This window comes from Rhipicephalus microplus, unplaced genomic scaffold (genome assembly GCF_043290135.1).
Source record: "Rhipicephalus microplus isolate Deutch F79 unplaced genomic scaffold, USDA_Rmic scaffold_23, whole genome shotgun sequence".
Taxonomy (NCBI): Eukaryota; Metazoa; Arthropoda; class Arachnida; order Ixodida; family Ixodidae; genus Rhipicephalus; species Rhipicephalus microplus.
In genome coordinates, this window is record NW_027464596.1 from 1,016,394 (window position 1) to 1,042,909 (window position 26,516).

Sequence of the window (26,516 nt, forward strand, 5' to 3'; positions counted from 1 at the left end):
CACATCAGGTCTATAGTTAAAGAAGTCACGCGAGACGCCCGAAGAGTCAACTCTTCAACAATGTACGCACTACCACATCATGCATGAAATGATTGCTAAAGCCAGAAATTGCCTAGCCTTGCCCACTATTCTGTGTCTTTACGAGAACAGAAATGTTTCTGCTTTGACCGTTACAAAAAGAACACTCTTCATGCTTCAATTTAAACTGCGACATTCAGTCACCTTCACATTATTACGTGTAATCGCACGTGCCCGTAGATATCCCTCTCTTTCTTTGCTGCAGGCTACTCTTTGTTTTTATGTTTTATTGAGAATATTTTAGAAACGGGTAGTTCACTAAACCTGACGGTGTCAATGCCGCGCAAAAGCTTGGGCTGAACATTTATCACTGTACTATAAAGCAGACTGAGAAACGAAAATGTTTATGATTTGTTCCTAAAGTAGCGTCTTTGCGTCGATGACTTACATGTTAATATAACTTAACGAGATGATAGGCATGAATCCAAGACGCGATGTGAATAGAAGGCTGAGCGACCGTAAAATATCACATATGTTCAGTTGTTTTCGTATAAATAATTTGTATTTAACAAACACTCCAAACAGCGTTGCCCCCTTCGAGTGATTATTGTGTGGTTCTGGGCAGCTCGGTATGCGAAGAACGGGTAGAGCTGCCACTTGTAGTGGTCGTGTGCTTTTCGACAGTTACACGGCTTACACCGGGAGATGTCTTCAGCTTCGTCCGAGGTTCGGTCAGCTGCGAGTTGCGACCAGAAAAGAGGGGATAGGCGAATGAAAGTGACAATGCAAAACAATCTTAAAAATAAAGTACGAAAAAACAATGCACGCTATATAGGCAAGAAGACAAAATTATTGCAGTTGAAAGTTCTCTCGTCGGTAATGATTAAACAGTTACCGCATGTACGGAAAAAGCGTAAGCTCTATGAAACTATCTCGTATTGTTAACTCCGTTAAATGTATTCTGTAACAAATACGTTAAATATAAACAGTTTGCTTGAACGTATCTTTTATAAGTGCGATAGTTCTCTCTGTCTAAATATTGATCATTCTGTCAAGTGTGGCACTATTGCCTGTTAGTTCCGGACTAGTTAGTAGCACTAGTGGAAAGATGAAAGGGAGAATTACGATTCTCTTCAGGAAGAATGCACTTATCGACGCAGCTCGAGTTTTTCAGTAATACTCAGTGTTAGAGCGCATTAAAATCGGTTGTCTCTGCAAAGCACTCATCTGACCCTTTCAGATTAACGGCGAGGCCCATGTTCGCATGTTTTATTAGTTTCTTTTGTTTTTTTCAGGTGACTGCTTACTATACCTGCAATCTTCTTTACACTTTAAGCACATCACTTCCCATTTTATTCAACGGGCCACTTTTAGCGTATGCTATTGCCGCATCGCATGTGACGTACATACAAGGAAAAACATGCGAAGATGTCTAAGGTGATATGCTCTTTCCTCTCTTTTTATGTAGCCACAAAACCCATGCCAATGGCACCTTCTCCGCAAGCCGAAGAAAACATCATCGTAGCATATGATATTTTCCGCGAGTATTTATACTTATACTCAAACCCCGAGTATTTATACATTATCAGGAAAGGGGAGCTTGACTTTTGCTTTTTCCATAGACACTTAGCAAACAGACGACGGAACTAATAAAACCACTGGGCGTATTCGGAAAAAGTTGTTGCCTCTATGGCAAGCCTGGTTAAACATCACCACACAAAAAAGATCACGGCGTTGTAAGAGTGCAAGTAGCCCCAGTGTTAAATAAAGCAAACCATCAACAGTTTTGACAACTCTCGAAGACAAGTGTCGGCGCATGAAGCCTACAGTTAGGCTTAACGTTGGGAACTCAATGCGCTACTACTACCACGACTGCACCAATTGCAGATGATTTACGGAAAGCTTTCCATCGTGTAGCGAGATAAAAAGGGGCTCAAAATTATAGGAGTCATTTTAAGGCAACCATAAAAACCATGGTCAAACCAATGCCTGATTTACTAGATGCCCGTCGCGTCACTTGCTTTGCCATTGCGGCAGCGGTTTCTTCACTTAGTGTAGTTCGCTGAAAATCCGTTAAGCGACTCTCGTTGCCTTACCCATTCCTCCGTTGTCTCACCTTCAAGACGGTAACAAGTGTGACGGCAATCGCAAAATCAGCATTATGTGACCTCTCTTGCAGCCATTCACCACACGCGGCGCTGGTGTCCTTTCCGCGGAGAAAAAAAAAGTGGGAGAGGGTGTGGAACAGGTTTTGCAGACCCACGCGGAGGGCATCTGGTAAAGGAGACATTGGTATAATCCAAGGAGGATACACACAGAACTTGGTGAAGTGGAAGCGGCCTATGCGCCAATATGGAAGAGAGTAAACCCGCGACGAGCGCGCGGCGGCCATGTTGCCAGTGGCAGAAAGGAGCTGAGCGCTGCCGCATTCATGCTTCGTCGCACTGCGGGTGAAGTGACTCATGTGTTCATAAAGCAGCTAAAAGAAGTAGTTCTTGTTGCAAATGTTTATTGCAACTTGTACGCAGCCAAGTGACATGTATAGAACTCAATTAAAGTGCACAGGCATGAAACAGCGAAGCTTGAATCCAATGCATCGTCAGAAACATAGGCTTCCTACTGGTGTTTAAAAATTATTGCCCTTGTCAAAAGTGGTCTCACCTTATTTTTGACCGATTCTCAGTTTCTTTTTTTCGTCATGTGGTAAATTCTCAACTTTATTGTTCAGCGATTTGCTTGCACAAACTGTAAACGTGATTAACTAGCAAGTCGGAGTATTGAATGGGCTGCTCTAGTTTCTGGAACCAGTTTTTACCAGAAGAAGTTCCCAGAACTTCCAAAATGAAATTTGGAAGTTTCCAGGATGTTTTGCTCGTGACTTCACTGTTGTGATAGCATCACATTCAGGCTGTAGCCGCCTCAGTCCTTTCTCAACTTCTTCACAGAGCCCAATGACGTCTCGCGATGGTGAAACTAGACCACCTCGGCTCTTGCATTTAAATAAAGGTTCCAACTCATCTCAGTTCATGGCTGCTATGCACTCTTCACACGTAGTCATAGTTTGAGCTTTTCGAAGACTGAAGCCTGCTATGTATGGCATCACGGAACTGACCAAAGCAGACAGGCTTTCGGGCCAGTGGATGTGACGCGTATAGTCATGGTCATCGGGATGCAGGACTGACGCCCTGCGCATGTCAGTGAGATCGCTTCTTGCATCTATCATGGCTGCTGGAGTCGCTGCATTCAATACAGAGACAATGTCTTGGGAGCAGCTTCCAGAATTTGAAGACGTGACTTCCGTCTGAATCAATAGATGGTTGCATGAAGCCATAAACTGCGAAGCTGTTGAATTGTTGTTATGACCGCCTCGTCCACGTATTGACCCAAATAAGTTTTCAGCATGGTCTTGACTGAGGCAATGTGTCAGCAAGTATTTCAGCTGACCGTGGCCGACAAGTTCGTCAAACATTCTTTCCGTGGTTTTCATGCATATCAAAAAACCAATGAATCCATTTTTTCAGTACTTCTGTCGCTTCACGTCCTGCCGGATCTTTCAGCCCATTTATGTACGCTCGAGTCTCAGAAAAAAAAAAGAATTCCAGCATGCTTCGTTCTCCTTCTGAAGGGGTGCTTTGTACGACCTTGCCAGTGGGTTTCTGGAGTGCAAGATGTCAAACAAGCGATCAAAAGTTCTAATAAACGTGAATGTTGCGCTGGCCCCCTCGATTTGTGCAAGCTTGAGCTCTTGTCCGCAGAAGTCTAAAGCGTCCCCAACTGAGGCACTCACTCAGAGCTTGTACAGCATATATAGTACCTTCATTTTTTGCTTTTCTCAATGAACGTGGACCTTCGTAAGCATGTTGCCAAGACGCAATCTTTCTTCACGTTGAAGTGCTTCTAATGCCAGTACATAACCCCAATTCACATGCTTTCTTTCAATGTCAACAAGGTGGCTCACGGTTGCCAACCAGTTGCGCACAAGCTTAGTCATATGGCAGGCATCTAAAATATTGTGACCATTTTTAGCTTTATCAGCTGGGTTGGCAAAGCTTCTGATAAAGTCGCAGTTTGGTTGAAGCTGAGCACCTACACATCTAGCCATAGTAAAGTTTGACGAGGCCCCATCAAACGTAAGAGAGACTGCTTAGGCCCGCACTGACGCAAGTTTCTCGATACATTGCTAGGTCAGCTGCGCCCTTTCTGCACCAGTGAGTAAGTCAATTAAGAAGCACGCAACTGGCATTTTCAGTCTGATGTTTACATCAGCAATCATGAACAAACACGCTTTTCTAGCTTCAGTATTTCATTCCTCATCTTGGACTGTTCTAAAGTCCCCCCATTACTTTTTCACTGACAATTTCTACAGGTTTCTTTATGGCCATATCATCGACGACTAATGAGCAGTACAGAGGTTCGTTCCGCGACTGTGAAAACTTTTCGAGGCAAAAAAATGCTTCAGCCATGAAGCTAGGAGCTCTGTCGATTGATCGTTACCAATCCTGAAGTGTGCGCTGTGACGGAAGGGCGCAATTGAATTTTAAACGGACATACTCATAAGCAGTCGTTGAATAAAAATGGTAATGCCAACGCGAACGCACGGAGCTCTGGCGGGTACTTGCCTTTCTGTTCGTGACAAGCTCTGCAAAGAAGCTGTTGAATGTCGCTTGAAAAGGCAGACGCAAAGACACGCGAGCCTTTTACTGAGAGAAGCTTGCGCTCTCTTTTTTCTCTGATGATTTTTTTGTGCTGTCTCATTTCTCTTAGCAAGCGTTCATTCAGTTTGCTGCGAAGTCGTGATTTTCTTCTTTAAGTGTGTTATCTCTTCTTCAGAGGCAGAGACTTGTCCTGGTACTGCTGTTTGCTCGGTAAAGACGCAAGTGGTTCTTGAACTTCGGGCGCTTCGCAGATTGGGGGACAATTACTGGATGGGCTGTCGGGATTGTTGCACTCTGGGTGTTTTCTTTTTACCTGAAATAGACGTAATATATTTTTTTGTTGCGTTATAGGTTAGAGGAAGAAATAGATAATAAACCACATGTACGTTATTTGCTAGCACCCACTTAGCACCGGGACTGCAGAGCCTCTGAGTTTTTCGCTTGAAGCAACAACTTGTAGGCTCAGGAAGCCATCACACATGAGCAGAGCGGGCATGACAGATACTTTTCTACTCGCATGACTCTTTCCTTACCACGCGTTGCTTGTTGAAGCATCGGCATCGAGCGAGATCGCTTTTTCCCGGGCGCGCGTGGTTTCGAATGTCAACGCCACGCCCACACGCGGCTCAAGTGCACTTCGACCTAGGGACGCGCGCGCCCTTTAAAAAGTCACGGCTTTGCCGCAAAGGCGAAGCAATGAACGCTACAGCAACAATATGAAAGGTCACGCGCAGAATGGAAAGCAGATCGGAACGTGCCTCGCGTTTCGCGCGCATAAATTACGCACAAAACGTACTCAGAGGTAAGGATGTACGCGAATAAGCGTCTTATTTGTTAGTTACTTTGCTGAGTCTGAAATGCGCGCGCTTTTCGCGATCGGAGACTGCAATCACTGCAGTGAGATTTGTGTGCCCGGTAACTACAGCAGAATTGTTCCACATAAAGCCCGAAGCCAGTCAAGGCGTACGATCCTCCCCTCCTCGCCAGCGCGAGATGAGGGCGCGTGAGGGAGCGTAGCTCCCGTTCTCTAAGCCGGGAAAAGTATGCGTAGGAGATTAGAGCGGGTGCCGCTGCACGATGTGGTGACGTGCGCTTATCGCGCCAGCTTTTCGGTAATGTCGAAAACACAGCAGCGGTAAGTTGTAGGTATAAATGGCTTGCTGTTGTTTGATTGGTGAAGTATGTTCTCCGGGGCGGAACAGTTTAACACCTCGATTTCACGACGAAGAGGTCCTACGTTCTATTCCGTGTGCCGAAATGCTTTTTTTCTGTACTTTTTTCTGTCTTGCGTTTTCATATATATATATATATAAATACGGTATATGAAATCGACGCTGACGTCGACGCCGACGCCGGCGGCAAAATCCAGCCGAGAGCCTCCATATATTTGCTAACGCATTAAAATCGTTAACACATGGTAAAAAGCTATGAACCAAGCATAAACAGTAATTCTAGTGTGTGTACAATCGCCTGGATAGCGCCACCAGTCCAAGCGCAGGATGTTTGTTAAAGAATAGTGGCTTGAGGCAGCATACTTCGTAAATTCGTCCGGAGGAAGATCCTCTCCTAGCAATGCAACCACACGCTCTGCCATGATGGGGTCGGCGGTATGCGGGACCGACCCTGCCCGGTGAACGCTGGCTAGGCCTACCTGCTGTCAGGCGTAGAGGAGCTCAGCAGTATCGGAAGAGCAGCAGCTCAAAAAACCGACGAAAAAGGCACTCACTGATTAAACGTGGGTATCCCTGGGTTCATCTTGGTCTTGTGCATCCGTTGGCGTAAAAGTCATCAGCAGTGAGCAGAGTTCTCACTTAAAATATCGAAAAAGGTAGCAGCTGACGTAAAGCGCACCCATACTACTTGACGCCACCTTCGAGGACATATGTAATGTTTATAAAATTCGATAAGCAGCACTGCAACCACAATCGCGAATTTATGACAATTAGGGTCTATTTAAATGTAGTTGTGAGACCTGAAAGTAGTTATGAGATTTGAAAGTAGTTATGAGAGAACAACGAAGTAAATTCGTTGTTTTGAAGCACTTGTTTTAGAGATTTCGAATGCGAGGTACGAATAGTTCTGGCCGAAGAAACAGGCCTTAGCGTTGACGCAATGAATCCGACGAGTAACTTGACGTAGTGCGCAGTGGAGGTTGAAGGTATGTTAGTTAAACAGGGCACTAGCAAGGTCTCCCAGAAGACGAGGAAGCTCATTAAGAAACTTGGAAGCATGGAAGCCTCAAACACAACAGATACAGTAGAAGTGGCAGCGATTTCAAAGTTGAGTAATAAGCAGCGGAAGTTATACGATGTAAGAAGGTATAACATGGAGAGGATAGAACATGCTCTAAAGAGCGGAGGAAGCGTTACAGCGGTGAAAGATAAACTTGGGATAGGCAAAAACCAGATGTGTGCACTAAGGAACAACGAAGGCAAAGTATCTACCCATATGGATAGGATAGTTACTAAAGCAGTGGAGAAGTTTTTCCAGAGATATGTACAGTAGCCACGACAACCACAACCATAACGTAAAAACTAGGAGTACCCCAGATGAAATCCCACCAGTAATGACAGAAGTCGGGAAAGCCTTGAAGGGTGTAAAGGAAAGCTCTCGATCGGCGAAGAAACCAGACCGAATGCCGATTCTTGTCTCGAACTTCATTTCTTCTCTCGCCGTGCTAACCTACACAACTTTATTTCTTTTCTTTTTCAACATACTCCCGCCCCCAGTAGCATTGCTCAATTCCAGCAACTACAATTTCTGTAACGGTTTTTAGATGCGGAGCATCTTATACTCGCGCCTTGTAGTGCGCCGTCCACGCCGTCCGCGCCGTCCGCACCGCTTCTCAAACATTCGACAGCTGACGCGCGCGCATGCGCCGTCGCGCCGTCGCCCACTCTTCCACCATCTGTGCATCCCTTCCACCTCTACACACCGCGCGCGCTTCACTCCTCCACCATCTGTGCACCCTTCCTCCTCTACACACCGCGTTCGACATCTACAATTCTCCTGATTCTCCAGTGGACGCGCATGTGGCGTCGCGCTTCGAGAACATTCAACAGCTGACAATGCATGCGCCGTCGTGCTGTATATATACTCAAGGTCGGCGCTCGCTCGCTCAGTTGCCGCTCGTCGGTTGGTTTGTACGGCGCGTCGACGTCCAAGGTCGCGGTGAAATGAATTCCAACGAATCCACAAACACAATGATCGACGTCCCTTCGACCAGCGCCGCCCTTTCGCATACGTGTGTACGTGTTCACTCATTTAACACCCCCTCCTACAACCACGTTAACCAATTTAGCCACCGACCCAAGTAAGTCGCACTTTAACACCCCGTTAACCAATTATATGGTCCGCATCCTCCTCAGTGTTCCCCCGAGGGAAGCTGCGGGCAATTTTTCTGACAAACTTTTCGTCTTGAGCTTACACCCAACAAGCACAGACTGTTTGGGGAGGGTGTGTCCAAGCTGCAGTTTTTCAACGTCCTTCGCGAATACTTTCAGCCGAACATATCGGACCCAAAACAATTCAGACTTCCTTAGCGCCTGTGCCAAAGTTGTTTCGCTGAGCGAAGTGAAGTCCACGGCATCGATCCTCAAAGCGAAAGACCCAGGCGGTGACGGCTTCTGCAGGTCTCTATGGTTCCTTATATCGATCACCGGGTGTACGCTTCTGGACGACGCTTGAAGAAACACATGCTGCGTCTCAAACTCTGCCTCTTATTTTATCGGTGTGTGCTGGTTAAGTTCTGGAGGCCAGGATGATTTTGGCTGTAACAACCATTCAGGTCCATACCAACAATAGCGACATGCACGTAGAGTCCTTATCTGTATGCCTCTAGTCTGTACATCCACCGGGTTGTCCTCGCCAGGGCAGTAGCGCCATAACGCTGTTTCAGTAACTTGCGTTATTTCAGTCACTCTGTGCTTTACAAACTGACTCCACTTGCTATGGTTTCCGTGGATCCAGCTCAGTGTGATCATGAAGTTAGTCGACGTGACGCAATGGAAATGCTTGAAATCCCACGAGGAGCAATTGTATTTTAGCAACCTGGCTTCTACTACCGCGGCCATAAGCTCGAGCTTTGGAAGCGCTAATGTCTTAATAGGTGCCGCTCTTGACTTCGCTACTATCAGTGAGGTAGCTTAGTTCCCACCTTCATCAAATGCTGTGAAATAGGCACACGCTCCATAAACCTTCAGGCTGGCCTCGACGAATATATGCAGTTCAGCCTCTTCAAGTGCTCCATGCAGTCCGTCTCTCACGCAACACGGAATCTTTGTGTGACCGAGCTGTTATAAATCTGCACACCAGGCTATCAAGTGCGTCTTGATCTCCGCGGGCAATTCTTCATCCCAGGAATGGCCTAAAACCCAAAGGCGTTGAAACAAAAGTTTCGCAGTGATGGTGAATGGCGATAGAAGGCCAAACAGGTCATAAATTCGAGAAGCAACCTTCAGTAGGGTATTTTTCGTGTCTAGCTGGGCAGCCACTAAGTACTGGGACACAGACTTGGAAGAAAATTTGAAGTAATCATTTTCTATATTCCTTTGCATTCCCAAGACCGCAGCTGCTTCTCCGGATGCTCCTTCTCCTTGCTGCTCCTGGTTGTCAAAAATGTTCTGCAGCTGATGGCCATTGGTCTTCCACTTTCTGAGCTTCATGCCAGCATCTTTTATAATTGCTTTCGACTGCTCATAGATGCACCAACCTTCATGGAATGTGTCCGCACCCACCAATAAATCGTCGACATAAAATGCCTTCTTTAATGTAAAAGCGAACTCTTTGTGTTCACATGCATTATCTAAGTGGTAGTGAATAGTCGCCATGAGCAAGAAAGGGCTTGACGTTGATCCAAGCGGCACCCATGGCATGCGCCATTCGACGAGATTACGGTGTTGGCTTACGGAAATAGAGTCAAACCAGAAAAACCGGAATGCATCTGGGTCAGTCTCCTGTATTTCAATTTGTATGAATGCCTTTTCGATGTCGGAATTTATTGTGACAGGGTACCACCGAAAGCGAAGCAGGACATGCAGCAATTCTGGATTGAGGTTCACTCCTTTATCCAAGCAGTCGTTAATGGATAGTACACAATTGGTGTGTGACGATGCGTCGAACACAGCACGCAGTTTGGTAGTTACCGATTCCTCTCTTATTACTTCCATATGTGGCATATAATAGTGTGATCTCGATCCCTAGGAGTATCCTTAGGCACCACTTCCGCGTGACCCAACTCGAGATATTGCCGGATTACTGTGTCGTATCGCTGCAACATTCCTTCCATCGTTGATAGCCTCCGTGTTAATCTTTGTAGACGCGATATCACAATTTCCCGGTTGTTCCATAGAAGCGGTTTCTTACCTTCCTTCCAAGGCAACGCCACACTATCTCTGTCGCTTTTCTTGCTAATGGTTTCATGAAATAGTGCAACGGACTCGTGGGAGGAAGATTCCGTTGAATCTGCGATGCCCATTGCTTCTAGTTGCCAAAAAGATCGCAAGATCTGCGGGGTTGGTTTGTCATCACCAAATTGTTTGCACTTTCAGAATGCAGACTATTAGGCTAAAGCTGCAGTCAAGAATTAGTTTTTGGTGATTGGGTCCTTGTATTGTCCATACAAAAACTGTATCGATTGCTACCAGTCCTGGAACTTCTGCACTTTTGACGATACGTCCCGACATGATTTGCCAAAGGTGATCAGCACCGATCAACAAGCTCAGGCTATTTTCCGTTTCCGCAACAAACTTCTTTTCGTCCGCAATGACGCAGGTTCTGAAGGAAATGGCTGTCAACTTTCGGGGAAGCAATATTGTGAGAGATAACTGGAACAACAATTGCGCGCAACGTGCAGGTGTCAGAACCGTGTTGGCTACGCAGAGGAAATCCTACCACTTGCTGTTTTTCAACAGCACTTGGTGATGAACAGCCAAATGTAATCATCGCAATTTGTGTTTCTTCCAGCACCTGTAAGTGTAATGTCTTGGCGAGATCTTCTGTGACGAAGGATCGCTGGCTCCCTCCATCGAGAGTCCTTGAGACATACCTTGTGTTGCCGTTTTTGATGACAAAGGCGCGAAAACTTTGTAGATATACTTCACTGTGATTTGTTGTGCTCCCACTCAGTTAATTCTGGTTACACAGCATAACTGATTGTGACGACACTACTCCGACTGTGCTGCCAGAGGCGTCAACTGGACGAGAAGGTGTTGTTCGTTGGTTCGATGTATAGTGTGGGTCGCACACACTTGATGCGTGCCTCCCGTGGCAACTCGAGCCGGTGAGTTTGACACGGCACAAACATGCCTGAAGTCCTAGGGACGTGCATCGATAGCAGCGGTTGTCTTTCGCAAGCATTCCTTTCTTCGAATCGATGGCAAGGTTCGCGTCACAAGCGTGGGTGGCATGTTTCTTCGACTTGCAGAAAAAACACTCGCCCCAGCTGCTCGATGTGTTTTGTAGCACAGAAGCCGTGCTGGTGCTGCCGCTTCGAGTCCTCTGTGCACGGCCATCCAGCAGTTGGCCATCAAAGGGCTTGCACTGCTCCCGGCTTTCTAGCTCTATACGTGCATAGGTGAGCAGCTCATTTAAATCCGCATCAGATGTAGTAGCTGCCACGCTAGGCTCAAAGACGCTGGCAGCAGACCCGTTTTCTCTTAGTGCCTGACTGCGCTTTGCACGTGTATAGGCCAAAATGATGTCGTACGGTAGGGCATTTTGTAATATGTCAATCAGCATAGCGAAAAAGCTAAGCGTAGGAACATTTAGCGCAGTTAGCCAACGAATATTCAGCTGCACAGCATCGTAAAGTCGCCCAAGGCCGCGGATGTCGCTAACCTACTTGATTTGAGGTAGATTGCGAAGCGCGGATAGGTGGTGTTGCTCAGTCCGTTTTCGATCTCCGAAGCGTTCCTTCAATAACTCGATGGCGTCTGCATAACAGGCTTCGGAAGTCGGGAAACCACATATCGCAGCTGCTGCTTCACCCGCAAGGTAATGATGTAGATAGAACTTCGTCGTTGTTGACAAAGCGTTGTTCAGGTGAACAGTTTGCTCAAACTGCTCCCAGAAAGCCGACCATTCATGTATATCTCCTCTAAATGTTGGCATGCCAAATTGGGCCAATTGCGGTCGGCACGTCAGAAGGTGATGGCTTTGCGTTCTGAGGAGCAGCCGCTGCTGTGCTGTCTCCGTGTCGAAAACCGTCTATCTTGCAGCGACCCTCAGCGAGTATGCTTATAGCTTTGTCGTTATACTCTGCTGCCACAACATGCTTCCCTTCGAGCTCCTCGTCCACTAGGTGCTCCTCGAGCGCATCATTGACCTTCGAGAGCTCGTTGTTGCTTGCTGACAAACGGTCATGAATACCTGTGAGCTTGGGCTTGTTCGTGGTAGGGTCACTTAGCAGTGACCTTGCTTCTTGCAGGAGCTTGGTGTTCTGGGCTCGTCGAGCGGAGCGCTTGGTCTTGAGGCGATCCACCAGATCCGGTGTTGAAGTCTAGTCTGGTCTACGCCGATCAGGAACGATCCGTTGCAGTCCTCGCCGCCCGCAAAACGACGTGGTCGAGCAAAAGGTCCCTTTGTGTCGTGCGATGAATGAGATGTGTCCGCACGAGAGTTTCGGCACCACGATGTAAAGGAAAACTTTCGACCGACAAAGAAACCAGACCGAACAACGTTTCTTGTTTCCAACTTTTTTTTCTTATCTCGCCGTACTAGCTTGTACACGTTTATTTCTTTTCTTTGCGAACATAGGGAATGCAAAGAGCCAAAGCTGCTGGTGAGGATCACGTTACGTCAGATCTGCTGAACGATGGTGGACAGATTGTGTTACAAAAACTGGTCACCTTGCGTACGAATTATATACGAAGTATATAAGTATATACGAATTATATATATACTCGACAAAGTGGCAGTATGAATACTCGCAAGACGAGCCACAAGGTTTCTTTAAGTCCTATGTGCTCCAATTGTTTGACGAGTGGAGTGCTACGTACTTACTCGTATTCAGTATTGGAGTCGTAAAAGACTACGTCTACTTAGGATAGGTAGTAACCGCGGAGCAGAATCTCTTGATTGAAGGCACTAGAAGAATAAGGATGCGGTGGAGCACATTTAACAGGCATGTTCAAAGCATGAATGGTACATTGCCTGTATCCCTCAAGAGGAAGCCATATAATAGCTGCATGGTACTGGAACTTACCTACGAAGCAGAAACTAGAGGACTACTTACAGGGCTCAACCTAAGTTGAGGACTACGGTACATCGAATGAAAAAGAAAATGATAGGTTTAACCAAATAAACAAAAAGAGAGGAGAGTGGATAAGGGAATGCATAGGTGTAGAGAACACGATAATCGAAGTGAAGAAAAAGAAGTCGTCATAGGGAGGGCACGTCATAAGCGCTGGTCATTAAGGATAGCAGACTGGATTCCAAGAGAATTCAAGTGGTTGTGGGGAGGACAGGAGGTTAGGTGGGCAAATGTAATTAGCAAGTTTGCGGGTATACAATGGCAGCAGCTAGCACAGCACCCGAGTTGATGGCGGTACATGGGAGACGCCTTTGTCCTGCAGTGGTCGTAGTCAGACTGCTGCTGATGACGATGACGAACTGTAATTACGTAAAACTATGCCTAATTACCGTCAAGGTGAGTGTACAAATCAAGATGGAGATGTCTCTTTTCTTTGTGAATAAATTACATATACTTATTGGTGCGTTAAAGGTGTCGCCATTCTCGTGGGTCCACAATTGGTTCATCACCTTTTCGAGAGTTTGCAGACGCAACTTGTAAGTGCACGCGATCGGCCTGTAACTCGCAGCAGAGGACAAATGCTTGCCGCGTTTCAACAGGTAAATTACAAATGCCTCTTTTCAAATAGCACGAGTTTCACCGGAATAACTGCGTGACCATCTCGTCCATTGCTTTGACGGAAAAATAAGTTCACTGTTCGTGCAACATGCGTAACCACCGAAAATGACCCGGAATGATATCAAATTTTATTCTTCTCTTTTGCAACTATTAGATTGGAATCGTTTGTTTAAATGTCGTTTATTTTCTGCTTACTTTTTGAAATGAATTTTAGTTGTAGGTTCAACGCTGTGTGTTGCTTCATATCCCTTGTTTTACGTTGCGCTGTTATCGGTATAATAGATTACCAACTCACGCGAAGATTCGCGCTATTATCTTCATGAGTATATGACAAGCGTGATAAAACTAATACCACTGAATCACTTCATACAAATTGTTAACCAGCAAAAGCTTAAACGTGCAGTCCCGGTGTTAAGCAGTAGGTTCCAACCGACGCTGTGCTGAAGCGATTCGCAGTTATTGGTTATATGTTCATTCTTCCTAATCAGATTAAACACACGTTTGCTTGGGTTCACCACACTATTTTTTTTCACATGCTGCACACAGACATCGCAGCCGAGGCCAAAGAGCTGCTGGAGAAACTCCCGTGAACAAGCTCCCGATTGGAGTGCCCTCCGCAAAATAATAAATGCGCCCCCCCCCCCCCCACGAAAACAAACATTCTGAGTACTGCTCTGAGTGCTGGCTGTGGTTTCCTTTGAAATAGTAGAGCGTATGAACGTATAAATTTGCCTGTCGTGTCCTTCATGTCATATATACATCTTCAGTGCTGATTAAGTTGGAATAAGCATAAGATACAACCTACACGAACAGAGTCACCATTTATTTCTCTCTTTTGGTCCAGACTGTTCAACTGTTACTTCCGCTAGAAAATTTTACTAGAACCAACATTCTAACCAGGTCAAGTAAGTGTTAGGGGGTAACAGTTGAATCCTTGCAATGTCCCTCAGTTAGTCCGAAATTGGTTCAAAATCTGTGGAAGGCAATACAGTCCTCTGTAAAAGACCAATAACATACCCCACTTTTGTCCTCTTCAGCCTAGAGTGTACGGCTGGCAGTGCGGGCGATATGGCAACAGTGAGCATTAAGTGAAAAGTCAGAGAGGCGGAGAGGATTTATTGAATGACAGTGATGGAAATGAAGCTGACTCTCAGTAACTACCAAAAGGACAAATAAAGAAATAAGGAGGGAGATGTTTTAAAATAATTCAAGGGGAGTCGCTTTACTGTTCGAAGCCAGGTCAGGTTGCCTTAGAACGCGTAGTAATATTGCGAGGTTCATTAAATAAGAGAAACAGTGTGCATGCTGTGGGGAATGTAGGTAAACGATGGAACATTTCCTGATTGAATGTGACGATATCCACCTAGGCATACGTGAGGGTACCGGCCTATATGTGGTTTTGTGCTTTAGGGACAACCATGGGAAGCTGAACACGTCCGCGATAGAAACACGTAGGAGACGGTTAGAGTATTGGTGGCAGAAAAGCAAAGATAACAGACAGAAAAAGTGAGAAAATCAGGTCATTCTGCCGGAAGAGACCAATAGATGCACCATAAATTTATATTTTTGCTTGTTTTGAAAGATTTATACGTGGGGTTTAACGTACCAAAACCACCATATGGTTATGAGAGACGGCGTTGTGAAAGGCTCCGGAAAGTTTGACCACATAGGGTTCTTTAACGCGCACCCAAATCTGCGCACACGGGCTACAACATTTCCGCCTCCATCGGCAATGCAGCCGCCGCAGCCGGGATTAGAACTCGCGACCTGTGGGTCAGCAGCCGAGTACCTTAGTCACTAGACCACCGTGGCGGGACATTTTTCCTTCGTTATAATTCAAGAAATTCAATGTAGATAAAGCATTAGGCCAGCATAAAAAGAAAGTTTTCTTTTCGTTATTTTTTTTTTCTTGCGATCTTGGTGGTACACACGTCACCACTCCGTTATTAGGAGACGCTCATAGCATCCATCTATTGGTTCATTCATTCGCGAAAATGGAATGTGAGATGAAGAGCTGTTACGGCACTCACCTGATGTACCCGCGCCTTGTTCAGTGGTTGGCCCCTGTATGCAGCGAAGTCTGTCAACGGCTCGACCGAGGCAACGGACGTGTGCTCTTTCTTTATTCAGGGCCCCATGATAAAACAAAGCACAAAATTAGTCACTATTGAGCTTAGGCTAAGCAAATCGCACGCCTATTTTTGGTACGACGCGCGTGCGAGCTTCGCTTGCAAAACAGTGTAGCAGGTACGAAGGAGAACTCAGAGTTAAACAGTGTGTAAATTGTATATTTTAGTGAGGACGTATACATGAAAAATTAGGTGCATGCTATATTTGTTTGACAAAAGAATCGTCATACAGAAGTTACTAAGAGAAGTGACTGATGGGCGTGCCACGCCCTGCATAAGAAATATTTATACGCATACGACTCTGCACTTGGAGTGTAAGTGATCTCATGCTGTCATCCGTATGAAACCTTGTGTGCGCTGAAAGTCACGCTAAAAAGAAACATTGACTTCGTGCAGATTGAAACACTGCACTCTGAAAAGTCTAATGCCGTATGTTTCACTGTCATAGGTCGATTATTGGCGTAGAAAACCAAGGTTCGTTTCAATTTTGCCTTCGTGCCCAAATCCCCGGGCGTGACGTCAAAAATTTCAAAATATACTTTTCATACTATTGCAGCAAAAGCGCGATGAAATTCTCCGAAATTTCGCATGCTAGCCCTATGGCACCCACAGATGGTAAGGTACTTCATTTTTATCTATTGAAAGCAACGCAAGGCCTAGCAGACGCCTTCAAAATTTATGCGTCATGATGTTTGGTGTGGAAATTCAGAAGTGGCGTCTTCACCAGCATTTTTATTTTTGTGCAATTTCTCCTTAAACAAGCATCGAGTTGCGGTGAAATTGGTGCTTTCGAGATTGCGAAATTGTACTTATACGCGGAAAATTGTTTTCCTCTTCAGTGCCCCTTGAAAGCTGCTTTTTAAAACCTTCTACGACTGTCTGTCAGCAATTTCATTGTATGCTTGAATAATATAGTGGTGATTAAGAATACCAAATGAATAACCGGGAAGACAAGATCGAGATATCATTGAATGTGATGGACCTGTTAAGCACAATACATCACTTTAGCAGTCACGTCAACTTGAATGTTATTAGAGCGTGTATGGGCAGCACAACCATACGTCAACATATTTTTATTCCACAATTTTAGTAACAGCTTAGCGAAAACGAAAAGACAACAAGATGCTTAGAAAAGAAAGGTAATCACAGGAGTTTGTTCTTTGGCGTTCGTTCAAAAGAATCATTTTGATTGTTTTAATTGCTATTCTCACTTACTTTTAGTTTATTTACTGTGCTACAGTGCTACTGATTACTGTGTTATTTAGGTGTGTACTTAATTAGTCATTCGTCGTCTCTTTGTACAGCCACCTGTCTTTTCTCGATAAGAATCAAACATTATCTACTTTATTAATTCAATTACCATTAGCGGTATTATAATTTCACGTCATCAATTTGTTTAATTCTTCTGTCATTTTCCCCCACCCCTGCAGATAGTAGTGTGTGAACAGCTTTTATAATTGCTGCACTCCTAAGGCTTGTTCACACTGAAGAGGACCGGAGGTAAGCGGAGAAAACGTCCATGCTAGGCTGCTGAAGCAGGCGGAAAAGGAAGCGGTTATATCGATTGCTCTGTTAGTTCAAACCCTCGACCGCAAAGTTCATATATCAATTTTGTGCGAAGTTGTTTCGAGAAAAGCCTAAATGGGCTCCTTTTTTTTCGGTTAGACACACCTAATGAAACCAAGAGACAATAAATTCGACGAATTTGTGCGGGGCATCAATAGCACTTCAGTGCAGCGCAGTAACTGCGACACATATGTAAATAAACTTCAGTGGCAGAAAATACATTTTGCTGCGGCTGGAGACCCAGCCGAAGACCGTCGGATGACGCAGAAAGGTAAGTACACGTATTCATTTTCTTCCCGCTGAAATGCAGGCCTCAAAAACTCAGGATTAAATTGCGTGTGTGCAGTTCAAGTGGCACTCACGAAGATGACTGTCAGGGCGAAGCCAATGGAGAGTGCTACCATGATGGCAACAAAGACGGAAAGGAGGAGCGGGCTGCGGCCTTGCACGTGGCGCCTTTTGCCGAAGTGCACCGCGTCCAATGAGGGGGGTTCTCTCACCGGTGGAGAGGGGCTGTTCAGCTCGAGCACGTAGACGGGCCTGCAATAAGTAGGCGATGACAGCAATTCTTCAAGCAAGTTCACCATTCATAAGTACGTAATACTGTGCTAACGGTGCAAGCACATAAAGAAAGAATCCACAACACTACATTTCTTTATTTGACGACTATCGGACTTGTATGAGGAGATACCACGTGATTATGGCTATAGCTAGATCATCAGAACTGCGACTTGGGCTAGTTAGTGAGGATACATGGTTGGCGTAGCGTAACAAACGTGGAAGGAAAAGGGGAGGACCACACCAGGCAGACGCTAAATTTAGAGTGGTCTTTATTCGGAGAAATCACAAACAATAAAACTAAAAAACAATAGGCATAGCCACATTATGTTTGCAGTCTTCTCTATCCAATTCCTGCATTCTCTCCTTGCAAGTGAGCGTGATGTCGCCAATCGAAAATACGTGTATCCCAATTCAGTAATTTTACTATTGTTTTGTGAAAACGTTTTAGGTGCCTGAAAGGCATTGACAAGATTAATACCAAGCTAGTGGCAACCATGGCTTGTGTTCATGAGTTGTATCGCCGCCTGAAAGAAGTGCCTAGAAATTTCAAGGTTGACGTGGTATTCACGTCGCGTCGTAAAGTAGAAAAAAGTTGCACTGCAGTTTCAAGAAAACCCCGAGAATTAACCCGAGCTAGCCACGTGCAGAGAAGTACAAAATGAAATTTGTGCCTAGCGAGTGTAGCTGGTATACCACTTACAAGTGGCCCACTAGTTGCGGAAAGGTATACGTAAACGAAACAGTAAGTTGCCTCGATGTAAGACTGCGTGAGCGTCATAGTTCACTGAAAGATGCACATTATTCTCATTCGGTTATGCACTGCATGAGTTGTGGCTATATAATGCGCCTGTTTTTCGTCAAACTTCCATAATCTTACGTCTTAAAGTAAAGAAGGCACCTGAGGTGGTGGAGGCATACCAGATCGATATGGAAATGCAAGCATCAGCCAGCCGTCTAAAGGCATACAATTACATAATAAGATACACTTCTTGGAAAATGCGGCACCCACGTTATGCATCAAACCTAATTGCAAAAACACATCACCCTCGTAGGGCGCGTACCGCGACTTCTACATTCCATCAGTAGAGCGTGCAGCAGTTTCTTTTGTTACTCTTCTGGGTTTTGCCGAGGTTGCTTTGTTCGTTAGTTTTCTTGCTTTTGATACCTGCGAATGAAAACCGGTTAAAATTTAGCACTTGTATGGTGTGGGTCTCCTCTTCTGTGAGCGCTCGTTGTGCTACGCCCACCAAGCTTGATAATGTGGATCGCCATGGCTGCCTCTGTTCTGGTAGGACAATGTGTCTACTCTCCATTGTTGTCTGCATTAACAACGGTGCTGTTAGTCGACCCTCGGCCGTCCGGCGTTACGGAGAAGCAGAGCCTTGCCACGTGAACCGGAGAACAAGGTATCAAGCAGCTGTGCCTTGCAGGTCACACAACCATCGCAAACTTAGCAAGGCTCGAGTCGCAGCGCCGACGTCTGGTATCAAATGCCGACCTTCGAGAGCAGGAAGCGCAAGACCGGGGCAGCGGAGCGAAGGCGCTAACCAGAAAGTTCGAAAGAAAGAACCGCTAAGAAAAGAGCAAAGTAGATGAAGTCCTCCACAGCGAAACACGCAAATGCATAGTTAAATACAAATTGCAGCACCACGAATTACAGTGAATCACTTAACGCCCAAAACACAGATAGAGGACACTGATATTAACAAGAAGATATGAATAGAACGACCATGGTCGTTCTATTCATATCTATACTATTGAAATCGTTCTATTCAAAAGCAGAACTGTGCACAGTTCTGCTTTTTTATTTTTGCAGAGTTCACTTCGTAGAACCGTGTCCAGGTTTCTATGCAGGCGTTTCAGAAAAAAAATTTCCAAGTATGTACGCATAAATCTGTTCCAAAAGTTTCCGTTGCCCTTTATATTTGTACCGACATCAGCTTCATCTTGAAATGCGTTTTGAAATGACGGCAGCTCAAGAAACTCTTACGAATGTAAAGGTCTGTACATGACTAGTAAGGGGGCGACTACACCATCATGAAGAAATATCGTTCCACAACGGGTTTTACAAATTTCTGGTTATTATGCAGAAAATTCCGGTTGTGTTATTATGCATAATGCAACTAGCAACAAGAAGCACTAGACTCGATACGGTGTCTATAGGGGATCATGTGATTAGATAATGTGATCATGTGGCATGATCTAAGAAAAGTTTTGTACGAATTTGCCAAAGCGGATCTTCATGGCGTACCAAAAAGCGCGTGTTCCGGCAGGTGCCACAGAAATCCCAGGTGGTAACAGTTTTATAAAACCAAGTAACATTTAGTTATTAGCGTAACAATTCCTCCGCCCCTAACTTCAGTCATGACATGCTCCGTCGTTTTCTGCAATTAAAGGTGTGTTAACCTCTAATTTTTTCTTTGTGTAGACTTTTAGGATTATTTTAAAAACTGCAACTGCTTGACCGAAACCTCTGCGTATAGAAACAGGAGGGTCGCTCGATTCTCGTCAAACAGCAGTAGCGCTACTGCTGCAGAGTGTGTAGTGCTGCGTCAATAATGATTGCGCTACTCTAAGATAAAACAGAAAGACGTATTATACGGAACTATCCAGCGGCAGTTGAAATGAGCATGCGAGATTTCAAAGCCTTAAAGTGTTTCCAGTAAGCTCATTGCATCTGGGAGCAGAAGGATGTGCGATCTTGCGTGCGTGAATACACTCGAAGACGAATTTTCTTCTCTCCGAAGATTTAGGCGCCAAAGCCACGAGATCATGATGCTGAATGCGGTTGTGCAAGCTCCGCCGGCTTCTTGCATGCCACAGAGGGTTCGCTTATGTGCTAGCACCTAAACCTATGTACCCAGTTTAACGACACTTGCGCACCAAAGTGCGGCTTTATAAACATTTTGATTACGTACACGGTAATTGAGCTTCGTGAATGTGGTAACACCTAATTTAAGGTATACCACCTTTTTTGCAGACAAACCGCACCTACAATTTCAAACATAAACTTCAGGGCTTATTATTTTTAATGTGGACTCTGTGCGCGCAAATGCTAAAAAATGTTCGAAAGAAGGGGTTGCTGCAATTGTGCACCAAAGTTTTGTCCTTGTTCTGTCGTAGAGCTTTTTTGGCTAACATTGCTACAATGCTTTGTATGCTTTTGAAGTTTTCATCTCTCTACGCAATTCATAACTCGTAACAAAGAAGCCCCGCCGCGGTCGCCTAGTGGCTAAGGTACTCGGCTGCTGAACCGCCGATCGCGGGATCAAATCCCGGCTGCGGCGGCTGCATTTCCGATGGAGGCGGAAATGTTGTAGGCTCATGTGCTCAGATATGGGTGCACGTTAAGGAACCCCAGGGGGTCGAAGTTTCCGGAGTCCTCCTCTACGGCGTCTCTCGTAATCATATAATGGTTTTGGGGACGTTAAACCTGACATATCAATCATCAATCGTAACATAGGAGCAAAGACTTCTCTTTGTGATTAGTTTGTTCGGGCAATCAAAGCAGCACAAACTTACATACGAAAGGGAAGTAGGTGACCATGGGATATTGAAAACTCCTGCCTATTTCACTTTAGCATATAAGTAAAGACATACAAAGTAAATAATCTCACTCTTACAAAAAGTGTACACACACACACACACACACACACACACACACACACACACACACACACAACTCTTCCCTTCCCCCTAAGAATAAAACAGCGGCTTGAAAGGGGGCCTTGAGCAAAAGCAACGTCAATCAATTCACGTGTGCTTCGAAATATCGCTATGTAAAAGACAAATGTATAAGAATTCAACTTCCTGAAGAACAATACGTTTTTTGGAATGTATATCCATACAAAAATAAATGTCTTGAAAAGTATCTCTGAGATAAAACCAGTAAACCCTTATGTTGCAATTTTTTCAACCCTCCTTTGCAATCAAAAGGAATTCCAAAGAGCAGTTTTCCACTGAACGCTTGGCTGCAGGGACGGTGGGCCTAGCTCCAGCGACCCCAATACCGACGCTGTCGGCAATCCATAGCAACCTTGACATAGAGTTCTTAGCTATGGCATTACGACGAATATTTGTTCTGTAACAATGTGGTCATATAAATCGATTTTCACTACGCCCTTGGTGTAAAGAGGAAACGTTAAATTAAGACAGATTGTTTTGCTGAGACAGCTCAAGTTGTTCTTTGCTAGATAAATGTCCTCGCATCACGGCGCGTGCGGTAGCTAGCGCTCTGGTAGTATCAATAGTTGACTAGCTGCCGCGAAATGACCTCAATGGAAATATGGCAACCAGGCTGCCACAATTCCGGAACGCAAAAATCTCGTAGTGGCCCCTTCTGTATAGGTAAATACTGTACGATGCGCCACCATGTACGACGCAAAACGTAGACGGACGCTTGTGACTCGGAGCGACAACAATAACCTCCCAATAGAAGGTAGTTGTGTCCCCTGTGAGTGAATAAGTTCATTCCGACTTCTTGCCATCGTTACGTTGGAGTTTCCGTCACAATCAATGGCTCACTTCGTTGTGCTCTCGTAGCTGCGCACAGCCTACAGGGACTCACTTTGTCCTGTATTGGCTGCGAAAGCCTGTACCACCACAGGGAGTCTTGTGCTCTCAACCGGCATCAGTTGATACCTTGGTGGCCTTTATGGATAAGTTCGAGCGTATCCGTTTGCAGTGAAGCAGGGATGACAAAGCGGTTACCCTTGAGCAGGACGCCGTTGCACAAACAGACATCTCCTCGGTGGTTTTAGTACTTCTTATTGTGACCTGGAAGCGTGTCTCGACGAGGCCAGTCCTGGGTACAATACTTGATCAGCTGGACGCATTCCACGTTCAATTATTTGTGCCTGCTGACATCCTCTACAGTAACCAGCTTCGTGTCAGTGACCGCTGCAACTTGAAATTCTATGAACTTCTCTACCACATCCACCGGACTAATCGATGGCTTCTCGTCCAGATATATTGAAAGAGCATAGGCAGTGGCTAGCTGTTTGCCCGGAACGTAGAGCACGTTGAATCGGTAGCGCATGAGTTTGATGCGGAACCTTTGAATTCGTGAAGGCATAGAGTCCAGATCAGCGTTTCCAAGTAATCTCACCAGTGGCTGGTGATTTGCCTACACCGTGAATTTGATGCCCCGCACGTACTGGTAAAAACGGTGCACTGCCCATGCTACCGACAACGCTTCTTTCTGTGTTTGGCTGTAGTGTTTCTCCACTGCAGTTAGCGACCATGATGCAAATGCTACCGCACGTCACTCCCCCGATGGTTGTTCCTGGAGAAGAACAGTTTGTAATCCAAATGAGCTTGCGTTGCATGATACAATGGTATTGCGACCGGGATGGTACTTCTTCACAACGGAGAGGTCTGACGTGAGCATCACTTTGATACGATTAAAAGAGATCTCTTGAAGTGGTCCCCATTCCCATGCATCCAACTCGCCTAGCAACGTGCGGATAGGGGCGGTTGCCTGCGAAAGATAGGGCAGGAAGCGACCAATATGATTAGCCATACTGAGTAAGTGTCTAACACCAGCAACGTCCTTGGGAGGGTCTAAGTTGCGCAGGGCTTCGAGTTTACTGGGGCTCGGCGAGAAATCGTTTGCGTTGATGACCACACCCAGAAACTCTACTCTGTCCTGACCGAAACAACACTTTTACTGTTCAGTTTAGGTTCGGCTCTCCTCAGGCACTCCAGAAATTCCGCAAGTCGTTTGTCATCCTCTTCGCAGCCTTTTCCAAAAACCAGGATGTCGTGTAATATGTTGACAACATTCGGTTGTCCCTCTAGAATGCGAGCAATTTTTCGCTGAAAATACTCCGGTGTCGAGGTTAGGCCGAAAGGTAGACGACATAACAGTAGCATTCAAATGGCGTGAAGACTGCGGTGTATTTTTCGCATTCTTGAGATGATTGCACATGGTAAAATCCTGAGTAACTTCCAGTTTTTAGAATACGTCCTTTGCGTCACCCAGTTGCCCGAGCACCCGTTCAACCGTTGGAAGCACGTGTCTTTTGCGGAGAACTTTCTTGTTGAGCTTTGTGAAGTCCACACTATTCGGATGCGGCCAGATGGTTTCGATAGAGTGACGAGACCTGCAAACCACAGCGTCGGCTTTGTAATGTGCCTGATGACCCCTTGTTTTTTCATCTCGTTCAGCTCTTGCTTCACTTGGTCGTACAAAGGAACCGGAATTTTTCAAGGTACACTGAGAGCAAATGGCTCGGCATTTGGCTTGAGACGAATATTGTACTACTCTCCTACAGTGCCAAGTCCATCTGAGATATCCTGGCCACGGGTGGTGTCGCTTCTAGAGTCAGCTGGCTGGTCAGGTCGCTGTGTGGCGTCGACGAATTTCACGACTCCCAATGCGAGGATAGCAGGGTAGCCTAGTGAACGCATAGACTGCGAAGGCATGGCATACACCGATTGTACGCAAGTGCAGCTCTTCCGCTCCAACATAGCTTTGAGTTGGCCTGACATATTCAATGGATTAATTTCCTGGACCCGTGAGATGACCCTTTAGTTTATCGAGTCGAGATGGTACACCCGAAAAGTACTCGGAACGACGGTAATTTTCGCTCCTGTGTCGACCTTGAACTTCAGCGGAACGCCGTTCATGTTAACCCAAACGAACTTGGCATTGGCTTCGCGGCTGGCCCTGGCCGCATGCATCTCGATGGCATGTGACTGTCGGCTTAATGAACGCTGCTTGGCTTAGCGAATTGCTTCTAAATGTCCTTCCTATTGCAGAAATCGCAAACTACTTTCTTGGCAGGAAAAAATTCTCGTTGATGGGCCTCTCGTGCGCATAATTGACACGATCCATCCGTCGTGTTGACGAAGGGGGTCTCTCTCGATGCTGATTGATGCTCGCCTACGTGACTTTCTTAGAGCTGGCGCCTGCTTCGCTCATCCGGAGCATTCGGCCGAGATGACTGGTTTTCGCGTTCTAGTTTTTCTCTTTCGGCGTCTTCGTGTAGCCGTGCATGCAGGAGCGCTTTTTCCAGCGTCAACTCGGAAGTGTGGCAGAGTTGTTCTGAGAGTCTGCTGTCCAACAAGCCAACGATAAATCAGTCTCGAACAAGCCTATCCTCAATGAACGCCGAGTCGTGATTGCATATTTTGGCCATGTTTCGCAATGCGGCATAAAAAGTATCAATGCTTTCACGTGCTTGCTGCTGTTGTGAAAATGGTAACTTTCGGGAAATTAGTATCAATGCTTTCACGTGCTTGCTGCGTCCGCTTGTGAAAATGGTAACTTTCGGGAAATTAGTTTATCGGGTGAACAAAATACGAAGTGGACTTGCTTTTCACGACGCTGTGCAATAGAGCCCCAGCCATCCAGTTGGGAGACGCTAGCACGCGACGAGCTTGAACACCGAAGCAATAATGAAGCGTTCGTACCCAAACCTTTTCGGTAGATTCGGTCATTCAAGCGACGCAGGCGGCACTATGTAGTCGTGCTAGGAAGTTGTGAGACCGTGATAAACTGCGGCGCAGTTCGGTCTCTCAGTAGTCATGTACCATTGAACGCGTCATCGCACTCTGCAACGCCGACGTGCACGCTCGGGACACCGCTGTCTCGTCCGCCATTTCTACCTACCACTGCGTCGCCTATAGTCACTGCAATTACCGAATCAGTGCATTCCTGTTGCGTAGGCATAGTCTTTGAACTGCTAAATACAGGTGGACCATGAACTTGGGTTATTCAAGTAGAAGCTCGGTAGCTTTTGCGGTCGAGTTACCCTAGGAAACGTAGCGTAAGGCTCCACTATCAAGAGCGAACGGTGGTCACTTCTTACACCATGTACGATGCGCCACCATGTGCGATGTGACATTCAGACCGACGTTAGGCGCGTCTACCTCGGTGACTCGGAAGCAGTTTGTCCGAATGAATCTCCCAAGCTTTGTTCAACCACACCTTATATTGAGCACATGGCGCATGGCGCCCTCTATACGAACTAGGGATTCTGATTTGGATATGTTCATGCAGTGGAAGTGCTCGAACTTACCCGCCATCGTTGGCACGGCGATGACGCCGAAACCAAAAACGAGCCATATGAGCTTCTGAGCTACCTTCAGTTTGATGGGCTCAACACTATCGTCTCCCGAGAAGCTACTGAGGTTGCTGTCAATGCCTTCGCCACTATTCTCACTACATTGGCACACACCCGCTACATGGTGCTATGGTGTTTTATACACAGAAAGCAAGAAAACCTAATATTTTCAAGTACAGCACAGCTAAAGCTGAGCTGTTTATGAACGATAACCAAGTCATAGCCGAATAAGAAGCGTAAAATACAGAGTGCCTAAGAATTTATTAGCTACTCAACAAAAATATATTTATGCAGGCGATTGGCCCGATGCTTATTTGCCGTAGAGAGAAGGGAGTGAAAAAGAAAGCTGCCAGCTAATGGTGGAAGAGTCAGCCAGCGGCCAATCCCCTACAGTTGGTATGACCCACAATGGGTGGTCAAGAGGAACAAGAACAAGTATATTCTCCGACTTGCTTCTTTGTAGGACGAGAGGTAAAGAGACCACTTCTATGCCCCACGCAAGCGTGGAAAGCAATTCGAAACACTGACTGCCGTTGAACGGTTTTCAGTACAAATCCAGAACAATGTATTTTAAAACATGTTTTTTGCACGTTTCTTCATGATTCCTATGATCACTTACCACTTCTAGGAAAAGCTCCGTGTGGCATTT

The 26,516-nt window shown here is 45.8% G+C and overlaps 1 protein-coding gene across 1 annotated transcript; it reads right to left on the reverse strand.

The window, feature by feature from the left end:
* Positions 1–582: 582 nt before the first annotated feature.
* On the reverse strand, positions 583–25,977 carry LOC142786398 (uncharacterized). The gene is made up of 4 exons (XM_075884082.1): positions 25,823–25,977; positions 17,600–17,777; positions 15,573–15,662; positions 583–754 (listed from the first exon to the last, which is right to left on the reverse strand). Exons 1-4 carry the CDS (start codon positions 25,867–25,869, stop codon positions 623–625), a joined length of 447 nt encoding a protein of 148 aa, XP_075740197.1. The 5' UTR covers positions 25,870–25,977; the 3' UTR covers positions 583–622.
* Between the last annotated feature and the right edge of the window lie 539 nt (positions 25,978–26,516).